General features: G+C 39.9%; 1 protein-coding gene across 1 annotated transcript in view; it reads right to left on the bottom strand.

Annotated features, from left to right (window-relative positions):
* The window catches only part of NOL10 (nucleolar protein 10), a 117,199-nt gene that overhangs the window by 79,077 nt on the left and 20,699 nt on the right, over positions 1 to 17,423 (bottom strand). Inside the window, exons 7-12 of the mRNA XM_031008168.3 lie at positions 16,284 to 16,349; positions 14,842 to 14,902; positions 10,752 to 10,837; positions 6,966 to 7,044; positions 5,525 to 5,674; positions 2,241 to 2,307 (exon numbers count right to left, since the gene is read on the bottom strand). Of these exons, the coding sequence (XP_030864028.1) occupies positions 2,241 to 2,307; positions 5,525 to 5,674; positions 6,966 to 7,044; positions 10,752 to 10,837; positions 14,842 to 14,902; positions 16,284 to 16,349 (509 nt within the window). The remainder of the gene's footprint in view (positions 1 to 2,240; positions 2,308 to 5,524; positions 5,675 to 6,965; positions 7,045 to 10,751; positions 10,838 to 14,841; positions 14,903 to 16,283; positions 16,350 to 17,423) is intronic.

The raw sequence follows: 17,423 nt of genomic DNA, 5'->3' as shown, positions 1-17,423 counted from the left end.
CTGGGGGACGGAGGGAGACTCTGTCTCAAAAAAAAAAAAAAAAAAGAAAAAAAGAAAAAAAAGAAAAAAGAAAAAACAGCATGGGCACCAGAAACAGGAAGGCTGGGTTCTAACTGAGGCTCTGCCACACACCAGCTGGGTGACCAACCCTGAATGAATTACCCAATTTTTCTGACCCCTTAAGAGGTAAGAAAAAAACAGAAAGAAAGAAAAAAGAAAAAAAAAAAAGCCATGGACCACTGACTACACAGTTATAAAAGATTAAATAAGTTTGTATTATAGCATCCATCATCCAGATTGATAACAGCAGCATGCAATCAATCTTAGTTCTTTCCTTCCTGCTCCAACTTCTGTAATCCTTAGTAGTTGCTAAGCAGTGCCCACTGAATCTCTTCCATACTTCAAAAACTGTGGGGCCTGGCACTGTCGTTCTGTCCATTCCCATCCAGTTTCTCAGCTGGCTCCTCCCCCTCATTCTCCCAAATGAACCAGCTCCTGCTCACTTATCTCACTCCCAGCTTTCCCTATCAGTAATCTCATTCATTCCCACCACTTCTGGGATAATTGCAAAACTTTCTATCTACAGACCTGCTTATCCCAAGACCACATTTTCTACTGGACGCCAGACATGCCTCCCAAGCACAAGTCTGCGGATCAGTTCAGGGCTTGCTGCCTAAGAATCCATTGGGAAGTATGTTAAAAATACACGTTTCTGGCCAGGCGCAGTGGCTCACATCTGTAATCTCAGCATTTTGGGAAGTGGAGGCAGGTGGATCACCTGAGGTCAGGAGTTTAAGACCAGCCTGGCCAACATGGTGAAACCCCATTTCTACTAAAAATACAAAAATCAGCCAGGCGTGGTGGTGCGTGCCTGTAGTCCCATCTACTCAGGAGGCTGAGGCATGAGAATCGCTTGAACCCAGGAGAAGAGGTTGCAATGAGCAGAGACTGTGCCACTGTACTCCAGCCTGGGTGACAGAGCGAGACTCCAACTCAAAAAAAAAAAAAAAAACCACACATTTCTAAGCCCTTTCCATAGACACTATGAGTGAGTACACCTAGTATAAGGTCAAGGGAGCTGTACCTTTAAAGCTGTGCAGATGATTTTGATGGGAAGCCAGATAGTGCCAGATACTGCCACTGTCCTGTCACCTCCTAATCCTCACACGTTAGAAAAAGAAGCCATAATCTTTCCAAACTTGCTCTCTCACCTGTGCTCCCCATCTCAGCTCAGAATATCAGTTACTTCCGAGGCACTTTTGTTCAAAACCAATCTACCCTTTGCACAGTGGGTAGACCTGCCTCTGAAAGCACAGTCGGAACAAGTCCTCTCTGACAGCACACGGAGCCCAAGACATTTAGCACATCATGCCCAACCCTCTACCACCCGCCACTCTCTGCCTCCCACTTCAGCCTTCCCAGAGCCACCACAGCTCAGGCACAGGACACTCCTCCCCACCCCAACCGAGCCCTCTGTGCCCATCCTTTTTGGTCATCTTGGACTGCTCTCCCATGAGAATCACCTCAGCCCCCCAACTCCACCTAACCAAATCTCACTCGGCACTCCAGCTCAACGCAAAGCAAAATCTTCTCACTGCTCTGCTCTCGGTGGTCAGGGTAAAAGCTCTCTCTCTCCAGCAAGCTGTCAAAGTACTCTTTGCACAAACGTGATAGGAGTTCTCAAGCTCTGCCTTACTTCTCTCAATCAGGATGATCTGAGTACCTCTGCCCTCAGAGTAGAAACTATTCTCATTTTTCTCCCATACTCTGAAATTCTTCACAGATTTGCCTTGAATGCATTGTTAAATTTTGAAACCTAACATGTAAATTGCTGAATAGCATACAACTTAGAATTTACAAAACCTATGGCTTCATGAGCCATCTGTATATTATCAGGCAATCTAGCTTTCTCCAAATCTCTACCCTCAATTTCCACACACTATTACTAATCACATAAAAGAGCTAAAGAGCACACTAAAATAGCACTTCACCTGCCTCCTACCTGTATGCTGTTACCACGTTCCACTAATAGCTGGGCGGGCTGAGCACTGAGTCATTAAGAGTACCATTTTCTGAATCATCCACACCACTTCCTGCTCTTAATTTTTCTAAGTAAGTTAAATATCCAAGAATTGTGCTGACAAAGCCAAATTCTATCTTAAGAAATAAAATGGGTTTAAAATCTAAAAAAGTATAGCCTTTTTATTTGTCTCACTGAACGTTCACTACAGAATGCATACCTGAGTTGGGGTAGAGACAAACATCATTAAGGTCATGCTCTGGCTCCAAGGAAGTAAATATTTTCCCCTGAAAATAGCAAGCAAAAATGAATTATTAAAAATTAAAGAACAACAACTTTGGCAATGTCAAACTGAAGCTGTAACTCAACCATCTACTCCTATGTAAAGAAATAAAATAGCCTACTTCAAATACAAAATTTAAATTCTTAAAAATCTTAGAGAATTTATCTTATCAATTTATCAAAAAATCCCATTTTATAGATGAAGAAACAGGCCTGAGGAGAAGTGACCTGTCCAAAAAAAAGAAAAATTACAACATTTTAAAGATAATGTCAACATGGCAAGAAAAGATGAAGTTTGAATTATGCATCAACTTTAAAAAAAAGTCTCTCATAATCTGTGAAGTGTACCCAGCTTAACTTGTATTGAAAGAAATCCGAAGACGGCTGGGAGCAGTGGCTCACACCTGTAATACCAGCACTTTGGGAGGCTGAGGCGTGGAGATTACTTGAGATCAGGAGTTTAAGACCAGCCTGACCAACATGGTGAAACTCTGACTCTACTAAAAACACAAAAATTAGCCGGGCGTTGTGGCCTGCACCTGTAATCCCAGCTACTAGGGAGGCTGAGGCAGAACTGCTTGAACCCAGGAGGCGGAGGGTGCACCACTGCACCACTGCACCATAGCACCACTGCACTCCAACCTGGGGCGAGAGAGTGAGATTCTGCCCAAAAAAAAAAGAAAGAAAGGAAGAAAAGAAAGGAAAGAAAAGGAAGGAAGGAAGGAAGAAAGGAAAGAAAAGAATGGAAAGAAGGGAAGAAAAGAAAAAGGAAAGGAAAGGAAAGGAAAGGAAAAGAAAAGAAAAAAGAAACCAATCAGAGGAGAGAGATGGCCAGCATGGAAAATGAGGACAACACTGCCATGCCTGCACTGCAAGGTTTTGAGGAGGATCAAGTGAGACAATGGATATGAAATACAAAATGAAATCCTACAAATACTTAAGTGTTAGTTACTATGTAGTTAGGGCTAAACCATTTCTATTTTAACTGTCAGGGGAAAAGTGTTTTATCTTTTAAAAATTAAGAGAAGGAAAGTAAAAGAAAAAGATGCTAAGAAGGTGGGTGTAGAAAAAGGTGATGAGAAAGATAAACAAGGTAAGCAAGTCAGGCAAAACCAAGTAACGTGGGTGTTAGTCAAGAGGAAGTCTTTAGTCATAAGAAACAAAAAAAATGCCAAAATAAAATTTACTGTAGCAATTACAGTGTGATGATTTCAAGAAGTGATGTTGAAAATTTCTGCCAGCTCTTGCATTTGTAACTCATTATGCAAAGTCTGACACTAGGATGGACTGAGTGTCCACGGCGAAAAAGAGCAGTGTTAGAGCACAGACAAGATGGTTTGTGTCCGATGAAGAACACGGCCAAGTCCTAACCCAAGACTAACAGTGAAATTCACACAGCTACCTCCTGTTCTTCTCAAGTTCCCACTGAAAGAGGAAGGAAAAGAGGGGAAACCAGGAAGCAAAGGGAAAGGAATTATAATGGCACGGAGCAACGACAAAAAGGTGTCGAAGGTGATAATACTCCACATGATGGAAACTATGCAGAAGTTAAAGGGTCTGGAAAGATACATCCAGATTACTAACAGTCTCTCCCTTTGGTTGGATGAAAGCCAGGTCCAGGATAAATAACTTCTACTTTACCAGTGTTTTATGAATTTTTAAGAATAAAAACATATGCATTTGTAGTATTAAAAATAAATATTGTTTTAATATCAATTAGTTTGAATTGCCAGAAAAAGAGCAGAGAAAGTCCTGGTCTAAGATCATGAATCTTCCTTAAAAAAGCCCTCAAAATCCTTCAAACTCAAAGCCAACAAAGCAGACAGCATAGACACTTCCTGGGCAATCATCAGGGCAATTCTTCCAAGAATTTAGAAAGACTGAAAGCCTGTCTTTTCTTTATGTTCTTCTCTGTAACATAAAGTCACCAGAACCTATGAATTAGGTGAGGGCCTCAGGGATGTAGAACACACCTCTGGTCTCCAGGACAGATCCAGAGAAAAAAGGAAAAGAAGCCAAGAAAGACCCATACTTCAGGAATTAACAAAATGAAATTTAAAAAACCAAAGTAACAGCCCAGAAAGCCAGAGACTCAACAGGCAGCTGAACTGTGAGGGGCTGTCTGTAGCATGTGTGCCTGAGCACAGGCAGCCCCCACGGAATAGACGGGCACTTGCGCTTAGGCATGAACTGCTCAGGCTGGTGGACCGTCCACCCAACTTCATCACAAATAGGAATTTTTTTAAAGTGATCTGTTTTTAAATTAAAAATGCCAAGTTTCTAATGAATTAAATGCAAAGAACTCTTAAAAACATAGCTATACTGAATGCATTTTTCCCATTTATTTGATCAACTTTTTACTATTCTCTCAAAATACTTAGGTTTTAAAATGAAAAATGAAAAGCAGAAGACAGATTAAAACCAGCAATATAGGATTTTGTTACATTTCAAATGACATTTAGAGCTGAGGAGAAGGACCATCAAAATATTCTTAAGAAATATAGCTTTTAAGGCCAGGTGAGGTGGCTCACGCCTGTAATCCCAGCACTTCAGGAGGTCGAGGCAGGCGGATCATTTGAGGCCAGGAGTTCAAGACCAGACTGGCCAACATGATGAAACCCCGTCGCTACTAAAAATACAAAAATTAGCTGGACATGGTGACATGCACCTGTAATCACAGCTACTCTGAGGCTAAGGCACGAGAATTGCTTGAAACTGGGAGGCGGAGGTTACAGTGAGCTGAGATCATGGCACTGCACTCCAGCCTGGGCGACAGAGCAAAACTCTGTCTCAAAAAATAAAAATCAAATAGGAAAAGCATGAATTTGAGATATGTAATAATACCAACATGCATGGAAGGATAATTAGTGGCTCTTAAGACTTTTCCTACACCTGTGAGGGAATCTCAATATCTAGGGGGTTTCTCGGGTCATAGATCAACTTCTGTAAACCACGATTTTCTCTCTACCTAACTTAACATCTAAAATGCATGCCAATTCTAGATAATCGGGAAAACTTCTTAACAGAAGGAAAGCAATCATGAGTATCTTATCTAAATATGGATATTATCTATCCAAAAGTAACTGACCTCCCGCTAAGTTCCCAAATGTATATTCAGTATCTCTTTCCCAATAACCCACATAAAAAAGGAAAGGGAGAGGAAAGGATCATTCGGAACACCTGCAAATAAAGAAGCAAGTAATTTCAACCAAAAATACATACGGAGTTCTTATTCCACATCTTGACAATTCGAGAGTCAGCAGACAAAATCAGATCTAATGAATCCTGGAAATGAACGGACTTAATGGGCAGCCCATACTGGTGATCTTTAACTAGCAATGGCTTATCAGATCGAAGGTCATATAATAAAACCTGAAAAAAAATTATTTCTGTTTAAACAAACTAGACATTTTATCTTCAAAGGAAATATCTGTAAGTGAGAATAATGGCAGCCATTTGCTTCATCACTTAGTTATGAACACAATGAACACCCTTACTCAAGGTGCTGAGATTTGAGATTCTTTCCAGAAAGATCTCTTAAATAATCCTTAGAGTATACATTTTATGAATTCAACCTCAAGATTAATTTGTAAGAGCTACTGAACATACTAAGAAAGAACAAAAAATGAAAGCCCATAAGAATTTCATTTGTTCAACAAATACATACTGAGGGCCTATGTACCAGGCAGTGTCATAGCAACAGATATAAGCAAAAATGAAAGACATAATCAGGAACAGTCCTAGTAGATCAAGACAGATGGTGGTGGCAAGGCTGTGACTTCTTGGGAGAAGGGGGAATCTCTTCGGACCCCTGTCATTAGAGGCAAGGAAGCCTGGGAAAGCTCCCCTAGGATTAAGTCCCAGGTGACAGATGCCCTCTAGCCCATGATGACAAAGAAAGCAAATCCTCCAAGGCAGGGTTTCAGACCTCTTGTAGGAGGCAAGTGTACAGGCTCTGCCTTGAAGGAAAGAAAGAAGTACTCCTCAGACTAGCACTGCTAATGCATGTTCTGCTGACCACTCATGGCATGTGCTGTAGTTAATGATGCTATATTTAAAAAAAAAAAAAAAAAAGTTCCTTGAACACACAAATTTTGGAAATATTTATTAAACATATTTCTTGTCTGCAAGAATTCCTGAGAGCCTTCATTAAAAAAGTATTGAAACCCACTGTCAATCTTCAAGAGTAAAAGTCTGGCAGACCCCCAAGACTGTCTGACCAGAGAATTCTGTTGCATAGACTCTGAAAAATGCTGTTCCAAACCACTAACAAGAGAATACCTATGGCCAAGCCCGGTGGCTCACGCCTGTAATCCCCACACTTTGTGAGGCCAAGGGTGGGGGGATCGCCTGAGCCCAGGAGTTCAAGACCAGCTTGGGCAACACAGTGAGACCCTGTCTCTACAAAAAGTCAAAAAATTAGCCAGGTGTGGTAGTGCAGGCCTATCCCACTGCAGCTCTAAGTCCACAGCACCGCAGACTGACCAAGGCAAGAGTCAAGATTTCTCAAGGTGTGGAAGAATCCAGCATTCTGGAATACCCTCTGGTCTGGCTAAAATAGTATGATCTCATTTTCTGTTCCTGCAGTGTATTTCTCATGACGCATACACACACCACTGAAATACCAACTTACATGTGAAGTTTCCAAATTAAACATATTTACCTGCCCTGTGGTTGTTCCAACTGCCATGGTCAAGGCACCATTAAATTTCAAAGCAGAGATTGTTGGTAAACTGTTTATCCTGAAAAGCAAAATATTCATGCTTCATGAATATACGGCCAAACCTCCTTCCAAGTAACAAGTTCATTATTAGTCTTCACTTCAAATCTAATGGGGGGAAATCACATTTCTAGCCTTCTGTTTAAAAGGTAACTGCAGCCTGGTAAGATGACTCGCACCTGTAATACCAGCACTTTGGGAGGCTGAGGTGGGAGGATTTCTTGAGGCCAAGAATTCAAGACCAGCTTGGGTAACACAGTGAGACACCATCTCTACAAAAAATTAAAAAAAAAAAAAATAGCCAGTTGTGGTGGCACACACCTGTTGTCCCAGCTACCTGGGTGGCTGAGGCAAGAGACTGCTTGAGCCTGGGAGGTCAAGGCTGCAGTGAGCTGTGATCATTCCACTGCACTGCAGTGGAGCTCTCTTGGGACAACAGAGCAAGACCCTGTTTCAAAAATAGTAAGTAAATGGTAATTATATTCAAACTTTCATAATCAAAGTTACACTTTATATACAAAACGTAATCTACTTCTTTCTTCCATTTTAATTAAGCCAGAATAAGGTATTTATAGAAACGTCCCCTTTTATACTTAAGAAGAAATAGTTTTGTTTGGACATGGGTACACCATTTCCACTTTAAAATTAGCCAAGTTCAGCTAAAATAAAAGACTAATCCTCAAATGGGAACCCTAGAGCCTCTGAAAGTACCAAAGACAGAGTGAATGCTATGGCCACGACTCTAGAATATGCCTCTCACATACCAATCAAGCCAATCAGCACCAAAAGCAATGATCTCCAGTGGAAAGAGTGCCAGGCGACAAGTCAGAAGTGGACAATATTGCTATCAATCCTATCGTCCACATGCCCTTGGCCCAGGACCTAGAGTCCTGGCTGTTGGATGTCGGCATCATCAGGTCTCTTCTGCCACCTAGAGCTTGAGCCTGTAACTGCGCTGGGGCACCTGTGGGAACCTCGAAGCCTCATATGCACAGCAACTTTAGTCACTTACTCTTCAAAGTATACTTAATCATTTCTTTCAGTATAGTGATATATTTCTCTACTTATTCCTTTGTCATTTTCTTCACATATTTTTTTTGGAGACAGGGTTTCACTCCCATCGCCCAGGCTGGAGTGCAGTGGCATGATCTCAGTTCACTGCCACCTCCACCTTCCGGTTCAAGCAATTCTCCTGCTTCAGCCTCCCAAGTAGCTGGGACTACAGATGTGCGCCGCCACTCCCAGCTAATTTTTGTAGAGATGGGTTTTCACCATGTTGCCCAGGCTGGTATTGAACTCCTGACCTCAAGTGATCTGCCCACCTTGGCTTCCCAAAGTGCTGGGATTACAGGTGTGAGCCACCACACCTGGCCCATATATGTTCTTATCGAGTTTTACAATTTTTGTTGTTATTAGAATGTTTTTCCATTGATAATCTTTTTAACTGGATAGTGCTAATAAATAACAAGGTCACTGATTTTTGAACATTTTATAACCAATTTATTTAACTGTTATATTAGTTCTTATAGATTTTCAGTTATTCTCCTGAGTTTCTCAGGCACAGAAACTTATGTCATCTGGAAATGACAGCCTGCTTCCCCTATCCAACACTTACACTTATTGCCTTCTCGTATTGGTTCCACCTAGAAGTGACAGCTTATAAGGTTTGTAGGGAAAACAAACAAAAAAAAGCAAAGCATTAAAAAAAAAAAAAAAGTAAAATTACCTAAAACCAAATCAGAAAAAAAACCCTAGTTTTAACACTCGGGTATATATCCAGCCTTCTTCCTATGACTATGTTTGTGTTCACTGCTTTTCTGATAACGATGTGGTAACACTTTATTTATTTATTTGTTTGTCTGTGATGGAGTTTTGCTCTTGTTGCCCAGGTTGGAGTGCAATGGCATGATCTTGGCTCACTGCAACCTCCGCCTCCTGGGTTCAGGCAATTCTCCTGCCTCAGCCTCCCAAGTACTTTGGATTACAGGCATGCGCTACCATGCCCAGCTAATTTTGTATTTTTAGTAGAGACAGGGTTTCTCCGTGTTGGTCAGGCTGGTCTCAAACTCCCGACCTCAGGTAATCCACCTGCCTCAGCCTCCGAAAGTGCTGGATTACAGGCATGAGCCACCGTGCCCAGCCTATTTATTTATGTTTGAGATGGAGTCTTGCTCTGTTACCCAGGCTGGAGTACGGTGGGGCGATCTCGGCTCACTGCAACCTCCGCCTCCCGGGTTCAGGCGATTCTCCTGCCTCAGCCTCCTGGGTACTTGGGATTACAGGCATGCGCCACCACGCCTAGCTAATTTTGTATTTTTAGTAGAGACAGGGTTTCACCATGTTGGCCAGTCTGGTCTTGAACTCCTAACCTCAAGTGATCCTCCAGCTTCGGCCTTTCAAAGTGCTGGGATTACAGGCGTGAGCCACCGTGCCTGGTCTATATTAGTTCTTACAGATTTTCAGTTACTCTCCTGAGTTTCTCAGGCAGAGAAACTTACATCATCTGCAAATAATGACAGCCTGCTTCCCCTATCCAACACTTACACTTACTGCTTTCTCATATTGTATTGGCTCCACCTAGAAGTGACAGCTTCTAAGGTTTGTAGGGAAAACAAAAACAAAAAAAATCTAAGCATTAAAAAAAAAATTTAAAAATAAAATTACCTAAAACCAAATCAGAGAAAAAAAAAACAAAAAAACTCTAGTTTTTACATCACACCCAGCCTTCTTCCTATGACTATACTTGTGTTCACTGTTTTTCTGATAACAATGTGGTAACACTCTATAGGCAACAGTATGGCTTGCTTTTCCATTGACAGGCGCATTTGGACCACCTTTCCCTAGTAATAAATATGCTTCTGCAACATAATTCCTAAAGGCTGAATAACATGTATGCCACTGACGAATATTTTTTTCATCTGTAAAATAAATACAATAACAGTGCCTATAGCAAAGGGCTGTCATATTAAATAAGTTAATATATGTAAAGAACTTAGACCCAGTACCTGGCAAATAGAAAGCACTATCTGTCAGCTATTATTTCTACTAAGCTTTATTTAATCAATATCCTCAGGCTCTTTCTAAGATTTATTATTAGCAGTGCTGTGATGAACGTCCCAGGCTGAGGAGAGTGAGCAATGTATGCTCTGGGCATGCAGGCAGACATTTAACCTGAGGTTATGTTTTCTGTAGGGCAATTTAGCAATGTACCAAAAACCTTCAAAACATGTATGCTATTTAATCCAGTAATTCAGGTTCTAGGTATCTTTTCTCAGGAAATAATCATAAAACTGTAAATGGATGTATAATAGTGAAAACTCTTCTGATTGGTTTAAATGTAGAAATTAGGCAAACAGGAACAAGAAAATATTAAAAAAACACTTGCTTCCTTCCACCTTAGAATTCAAAGCACACCTCTGTGGACTTTGTGGTGGACTCCTGGTTCTATCACTAGATTCTACAAAATTGGGATATAAATTCCTGTAGTGTAATTGTTTTAATAAAATCGTACAGCAACTAAAGAAATAAGGCCTTCTGTATAGTATTTTGGAAAGAAATTCTATCTGGCTTACTCACTAGCGAGCTTTTACAGGAGAGGATCATTATGAAAAACAATCATGGAAAGTACAATTTCAGATATCCTGTAGCAATTTATTTGAATTTAATATAGACACATTACTTAAATTAAAAGTTGATGAACATTTACATTGCAGATTAATTTCTACTTACTCTGAATCTGCTGTGACACTGTTTAAGGCGCAGTCTAACAGGCCAACTCTGTTTCGAGTTCTTGGGTCCCAGCACTCCACTCTACCCTAAGCAAATGAAAAACAATTTTAAATAAAAGCTGTAGAAGGCGGGGCATGGTGGCTTATGCCTGTAATCCCAGCACTTTGGGAGGCCGAGGCGGGCTGATCACCTGAAGCCAGGAGTTTGAGACCAGTCTGACTAACATGGCGAAACCCCGTTTCTACTAAAAATACAAAAAATTAGCCGGGTATGTGGTGCACGCCTGTAATCCCAGCTACTTGGGAGGCTAAGGCAGAAGAACTGCTTGAACCCAGGAGGTGGAGGTTGCAGTGAGCCGAGATTGTGCCACTGCACACCAGTCTGAGTGACAGAGCGAGACTTCTTCTCAAAAAAAAAACAGCTGCTAAGAAATCCTTAAAACACATACAAAAATAAACCACATTAACATTGTTTATTTCATAGAAAAAGTCCTTATTTTTAAGAAATCCATTGTAAAGTATTTAGGGAAGAAATATCATAATGTCTGCAACTTATTTTCAAAAGGTTCAAAAAACATTTTTAATACACGTACATTTTTATAGGAAAAGAAAATGCAAAATATATGTAAGTTATCACTAAACTTTTACAAAGATGTGAACTTTTTAAAAATAAAAAGCTGGGGGAAATTTTTTTTTAATGAAAAGAAGAATCCCGGCCAGGCGCGGTGGCCACGCCTGTAATCCCAGCACTTTGGGAGGCCAAGATGGGCAGATCACGAGGTCAGGAGATCGAGACCATCCTGGCTAACACAGTGAAACCCTGTCTCTACTAAAAAATACAAAAAATTAGCCAGGCATAGTGGCGCATGCCCGTAATCCCAACTACTAGGAAGCTGAGGCAGGAGAATTGCTTGAACCCGGGAGGCAGAGGTTGCAGTGAGCCGAGCGTGCCACTGCACTCCCGCCTAGGCGACAGAGAGAGACTCCGTCTAAAAAAAAAAAAAAAAAAAAAAATCCCAAAAAAAAACAGAACAGGCCGGGCATGGTGGCTCATGCCTGTAATCCCAGCACTTTGGAAGGCCGAGGTAGGTTGGTCGCCCAAGGTCAGGAGTTCGAGACCAGCCTGGCCAATGGTGAAACCCTGTCTCAACTAAAAATACAAAAATTAGCTGGGCGTGGTGGCAGATACTTGTAATCCCACCTACTCGGGAGCCTGAGGCAAGAGAATCGCTTGAACCTGGGAGGCAGACATTGCGGTGAGCCGAGTCCAGCCTGGGAAACAAAGCAAGACTCTGTCTCAAAAAAAACAGAATGGAGAAATTGTAGTACGTCCATTTAAACTGAGTAATAGCCATTACAAAGAATGATGTGAATATACATGTACTAGAATTGTGTCCACAAAAAAGCAATTTATTTTTTTAAATGAGGGGTTGTTGTTTGTGTGTTTGAGACAAGGTCTTGTTCAGTCACCCAGCTGGAGTGCAGAGCACAATCATAGCGTATTACAGCCTCCACCTTGTGGGCTCAATCCATCCTCTCACCTCAGCTTCCCCAGTAGCTGCATCTATGGTATGCACCATGCCTGTCTAATTTTTGGATTTTTGGTAGAGAAGAGGTGTTGCCATGTTGTCCAGGCTGGTCTCGAACTCCTGGACTCAAGTGTTCCACCCACTCGCACTTCCAAAGAGCTGGGATGACGGACGTGAGCCACCACACTCAGCCAACATTTGTGTTTTTTAAAAAATGCTTGTGCAAACAGAAAAACCTGAGAGGATACAGAGCAAATTATTAACAGTGTTTACCTAAGGAAACAGGAATAGGACAGGGCGGAAGGGAATTACACTTTTCACTTTGTATTCTTGTCTATCATTTGATTTCGTAATGATAAAACAAAAACATAAAGATGTTTTAAGATTGTTTAATACATTAACTACCTTAAAAGCAAAACCTTCAATATACTTTGGAGGTTCTGACCTCATTAATCTTTTAATATTATTACAAGTAGGTATGTTGCAAAGATGAATAAAGGAAGGGAAACCTTTTTAAACTACAGCAGGTAATTCCAAATGGTCTAGTCTTCTATGTCTTCTCAAAATGAGTTAATAAACTTTATGGACATAAAAAAGAAAAGCTGCATTCCAAAAACACAAAATGGGTATGCAGATAACTTCCAGCGTAAATACAAAATGTATTTTTAAGCACACTGATTTTCTATTACCTAAATTTGAATATTTCCATTGCCAAACCTCCACTCTTAGGCACTTCAAAAAGCACAAAATGCAAACATTTAGTTTGACAACAATATTATGATAACTAAGAACTAAAGAAGAAACTAAAATCTGAGATATAATATCAAAATCAATGTAAAATGAATTTGTTAAGCCTGATATGACTATGCTTATGAAACTGCAAGCTGCTAATAATCAAGGAATTTCTGGAAGCCCAGTCTTTGAGCATCCCTACCTCCTATCCCTTCAACATGTCCTAGGCTGGTCTTAAACCAGCTGCTGGAAGAGCGCCACATTCTAATACATAACTTCTCTTAGCACATTGCCTGGTGTCTAGCCTAGACTGCCCTGTAAGGACCCTAAAAACTATTTTCTCAGGGAAACTCTTGTAAAACTTCCCCTCAAGTAACCTGACTACCAAGAGAAAGCTTGATTTAGACATAACGGTATCCAAACACATTCAACATAGTTTTACATAATATCTGTCAGATCAAACTCAGTGTCCCATTTCAAATATTAATCTTTTTTTAAAATACAACTTCAACTTCTATGTTAGACTCTGGGGGTACGTGCAGGTTTGTTACACTGGTATATTGCATAATGCTGAGGTTTGCAGTGTGACTAATCCCGTCACCCAGGCAGTGAGCACAGTAGCCAACAGTTAGTTTTCAACCCTCACCTCCCTCCCTCCCTTCCCCATCCAGTAATCCCCAGTGTCTGGTGTTGTCATCTTTATGGCCATGAGTACCCAATGGTTAGCTCCCACTCGTAAGTGAGAACACGCGGTATTTGGTTTTCTGTTCCTGTCCTAATTCACTTAGGGTAACAGCCTCCAGCTGCATCCATGTTGCTGCAAAGAACATGCTTTCATTCTTTTTTGTGGCTGCATTAATCTCTCAACATAAAAATAATTTTAGTAAAAAAAAAAAAACAACCATTAATTCCATCCATATGAAACTGGTTTAATAAATTATAGTACAAACAACAGAATGCTATCTGTAAACTATCATTTTTTTTTGAGACGGAGTCTCGCTCTGTCACCCAGGCGGGAGTGCAGTGGCCCAATCTTCGTTCACTGCAACCTCCGCCCCTCCTGCCTCAGCCTCCCGAGTAGCTAGGATTACAGACGTGCGCCACCACACTCGGCTAATTTTTGTATTTTTAGTAGAGACGGTGTTTCGCCATATTGGTCAGGCTGGTCTCAAACTCCTGATCTCAAGTGATCTGCCTGCCTTGGCCTCCCAAAGTGCTAGGATTAGTGAGCCACTGCGCCTGGCCTGTAAATTTTTTTTTAACTAGTTTAGCATTGTAAGTAATTATAAGTACCAATAAGATGTATATTATATACTGTTATGTCTAAAAAAAAAGCAAATGGAGAACTACAGTAGAATACAATTTCAGTTTGGTAAACCACTTTAAAAAATATGTATGTACACATGTGCATATTGGCATATAGCACTTAGGAAAAAATCTGAAAGGATACTACTCCAAACCATTCAAGTGTTACCTCTGGGGTGTAGGATTTGGTGACTGGAAGGTATAAAAGGGCACTTTTTAAAATTACATGCTTCTGACATATTTGCATTTTTTAAAACTATGAGTATCACTGTTTTCAGTGAAAAATGCAAATCTACAAAAAACTATTGGTAAGTGTGAAGGACATTGATTCAAAGATATTATCATTTAAAAGAAAAATGTTGTGTACATTCATCTCAATATTTACTGAATGTTACTCTACAGGATGTTCAAGCTATCACCTCATTATCATCCTGCTCTAAGGAATCAAGCAACTCAGTCTTTAAATAAAAATTCCAATCAAATTTAAAACAAATATTCTAAAAAATAAAGTCAACATATGCTTACCTCTATGGTTCCTGTGGCAAACAAGCCATGCACTGAATTTATGTCACAAACATTATTCTCCCTAACACAGGAAAGCAGTAAGAAAGTAAGTATTAGTTAGCACCTACTTTAGTGGGGAAGGAATATTAAATAAATAAACAGTCAACCCAAATTCTGAGTAGAAAGAAGACACACAGATTCTCTCTTACTAATCTGCAAATGGAAAACACCAAGGTATGAAAGGGTTAAGTGCTTGGCTCAGTCACTGGAGTTTCTGATCCCCAGGGTGACACTCTACCTGCTAGGTGACAAACAAGGAGGGACTTCCTTCTGAAATACTATTCCACTACCATGAGAAGAAAGGGTCACTCTATTTTTCAAGGTATTTTCTTCCAAGGCAGGTAACATTCTTAAAAGAACACACGCTATCACCATGACAATCCTGAGCCTTGACAGGCTTGTCCTGGGTACATCATTCTAAGTCTCATTTTCTTTCTCTGTAAAATGGATATTTCACCTACCTCAGGGGGTAGTTATGGGGATTAAATGAAAAAGACTGCAAAGTGTTCAGCAGTATCTGGGGTACAGAGGACACTCAATATAATGCATTTGTGAAGTTACTACTACAAGTTTTTTTTTTTTAATAAAAATAAAAGCATTTCTAGCCAATGTGAAATAAAAAAAAATTGGAGTTTACTTGGTTCTTATCATAACATGTTCACCTAACCTTTAAAAATCCTCTCAAAGCAATACGAAAAATTCAGCAAGCTCTTCATACACACAATGAGAAGTAATCCAGCTTCCACTCTTGACTAGTTGTGTGGCCTTGGGCAAACTACTTACCTCCCTGAGCCTCAGCTGCCCTATCTGTAAAATGGTACTTACCACAAAAATCTGTTCTAAGTTTAAAATGAGTTAATAAAGGTAAAATGACTGAATAACACCTGGCACAAAGTGCTTTCCTAATGTGTTTATCGCTATTATTTGTTGTGATGATGATGCTGATGGATTCATTCCTAAAAATTTTTGCTGCATAATACATATGTGTAGACTATAATGTATGATAAAAGGAAACCTTTAAAATCCTTAAATGTCCGCTAGCAGAGCATAAAAATTTTAAAATGGCACTCCAAATTAATTCAAAAGTTCTCCACAGGAGAAAATATCACAAAACAAAACCATGAATGTAAATTTAAAGAACACTACAAGTAATAATAATAAACTGAGTATTTTTAACTGACTTAAAGTTGAGCAGATGAAAAAAAGCTTTTATTTAATTTTTAAAGTAATCACCAGATCTTTCAGTGAATTTTTCGTCTGAGAATAAATTCAACAGTACTTTTTAACTAAGTTGCTGGGAGTTTTGCTTAATTGCAATATTTTGTTACTTGTTAACAAACTGAGCCTCTGGCTCCACCTCCTGGTCAAAATGTATACAGCAGAATTACTAAAACAATACTCACGCAGCATCAGTTTGTAGAGGATTCAGGTATCGTCCTTGTTCTAAGTTTAACCTATAAACTTCAGAACTGTAAAGTAATAAAGAAAGTTAAAAACCTGCTAAACTACAATGAAACTTTAAGTAAATATAAATTTTATAAATATATATATTACTCATAAGCCACCACTTCCTTTTGTAACACTGATACAAAAATGTATTCTAAATCTGAAAAATATCCACTTTATGAATTTGTTCATGTATAAAAGTGATTTAAACCACTCATGTGCCAAGGAAATATGAAGTCATTACGTAGAATACTATTTACAAATAAGATGGAGAATACAAGATCCAAAAGTATATGTAATGTATCTACATATGTATATAAGAAAGGACTAGAAGGAAATATAATAAGGATCCTCTCTGGGTGGTGTAATTATGGCTGAATTTTTTCTTTTTTTTGTTTTTTTTTTGTTTTTGATATGGGGTTTTGCTCTTATTGCCCAGGCTGGAGTGCAATAGCGCAATCTCAGCTCACGGGCGCCGCTCACTACAGCCAGCTAATTTTTTGTATTTTTAGTAGAGACAGGATTTCACCATGTTGGCCAGGCTGGTCTCAAACTATTTTTTTGTATTTTTAGTAGAGGTGAGGTTTCACCATGTTGGCCAGGCTGGTCTTGAACTCCTGACCTCAGGTGATCTGCCCACCTCAGCCTCCCAAAGTGCTGGATTACAAGCATGAGCCACCATGCCCAGCCTGAATTTTTTCTTTTCTATATTTTCCGAATTTTCTAAAATGGGTATGTATTTGTATATATATATTTTTTTATTTTATATATATATACACACACACATACATACACACACACATATATACACACACACACACACACACACACATAATAGCCACCAGCCAAATACCTGGTCAAATGCTACCTTTTTGATGACCATAAAAATAACACAGGGCTGGGCAGCGGTGGCTCACGCCTGTAATCCCAACACTTTGGGAGGCTGAGGTGGGCGGATCACGAGGTCAAGAGACCGAGACCATCCTTCCCAATATGGTGAAACCCTGTCTCTACTAAAAATACAAAAATTACCTGGGCGTGGCGGCGCATGCCTGTAATCCCAGCTACTCGGAAGGATGGGGCAGGAGAATCGCTTG

Source organism: Gorilla gorilla, chromosome 12, assembly GCF_029281585.2.
Source record: "Gorilla gorilla gorilla isolate KB3781 chromosome 12, NHGRI_mGorGor1-v2.1_pri, whole genome shotgun sequence".
NCBI classification, from domain to species: domain Eukaryota; kingdom Metazoa; phylum Chordata; class Mammalia; order Primates; family Hominidae; genus Gorilla; species Gorilla gorilla.
The sequence above is the reverse complement of the archived record's forward strand: the minus strand, read 5'-3'. Positions and strand labels throughout refer to the sequence as shown.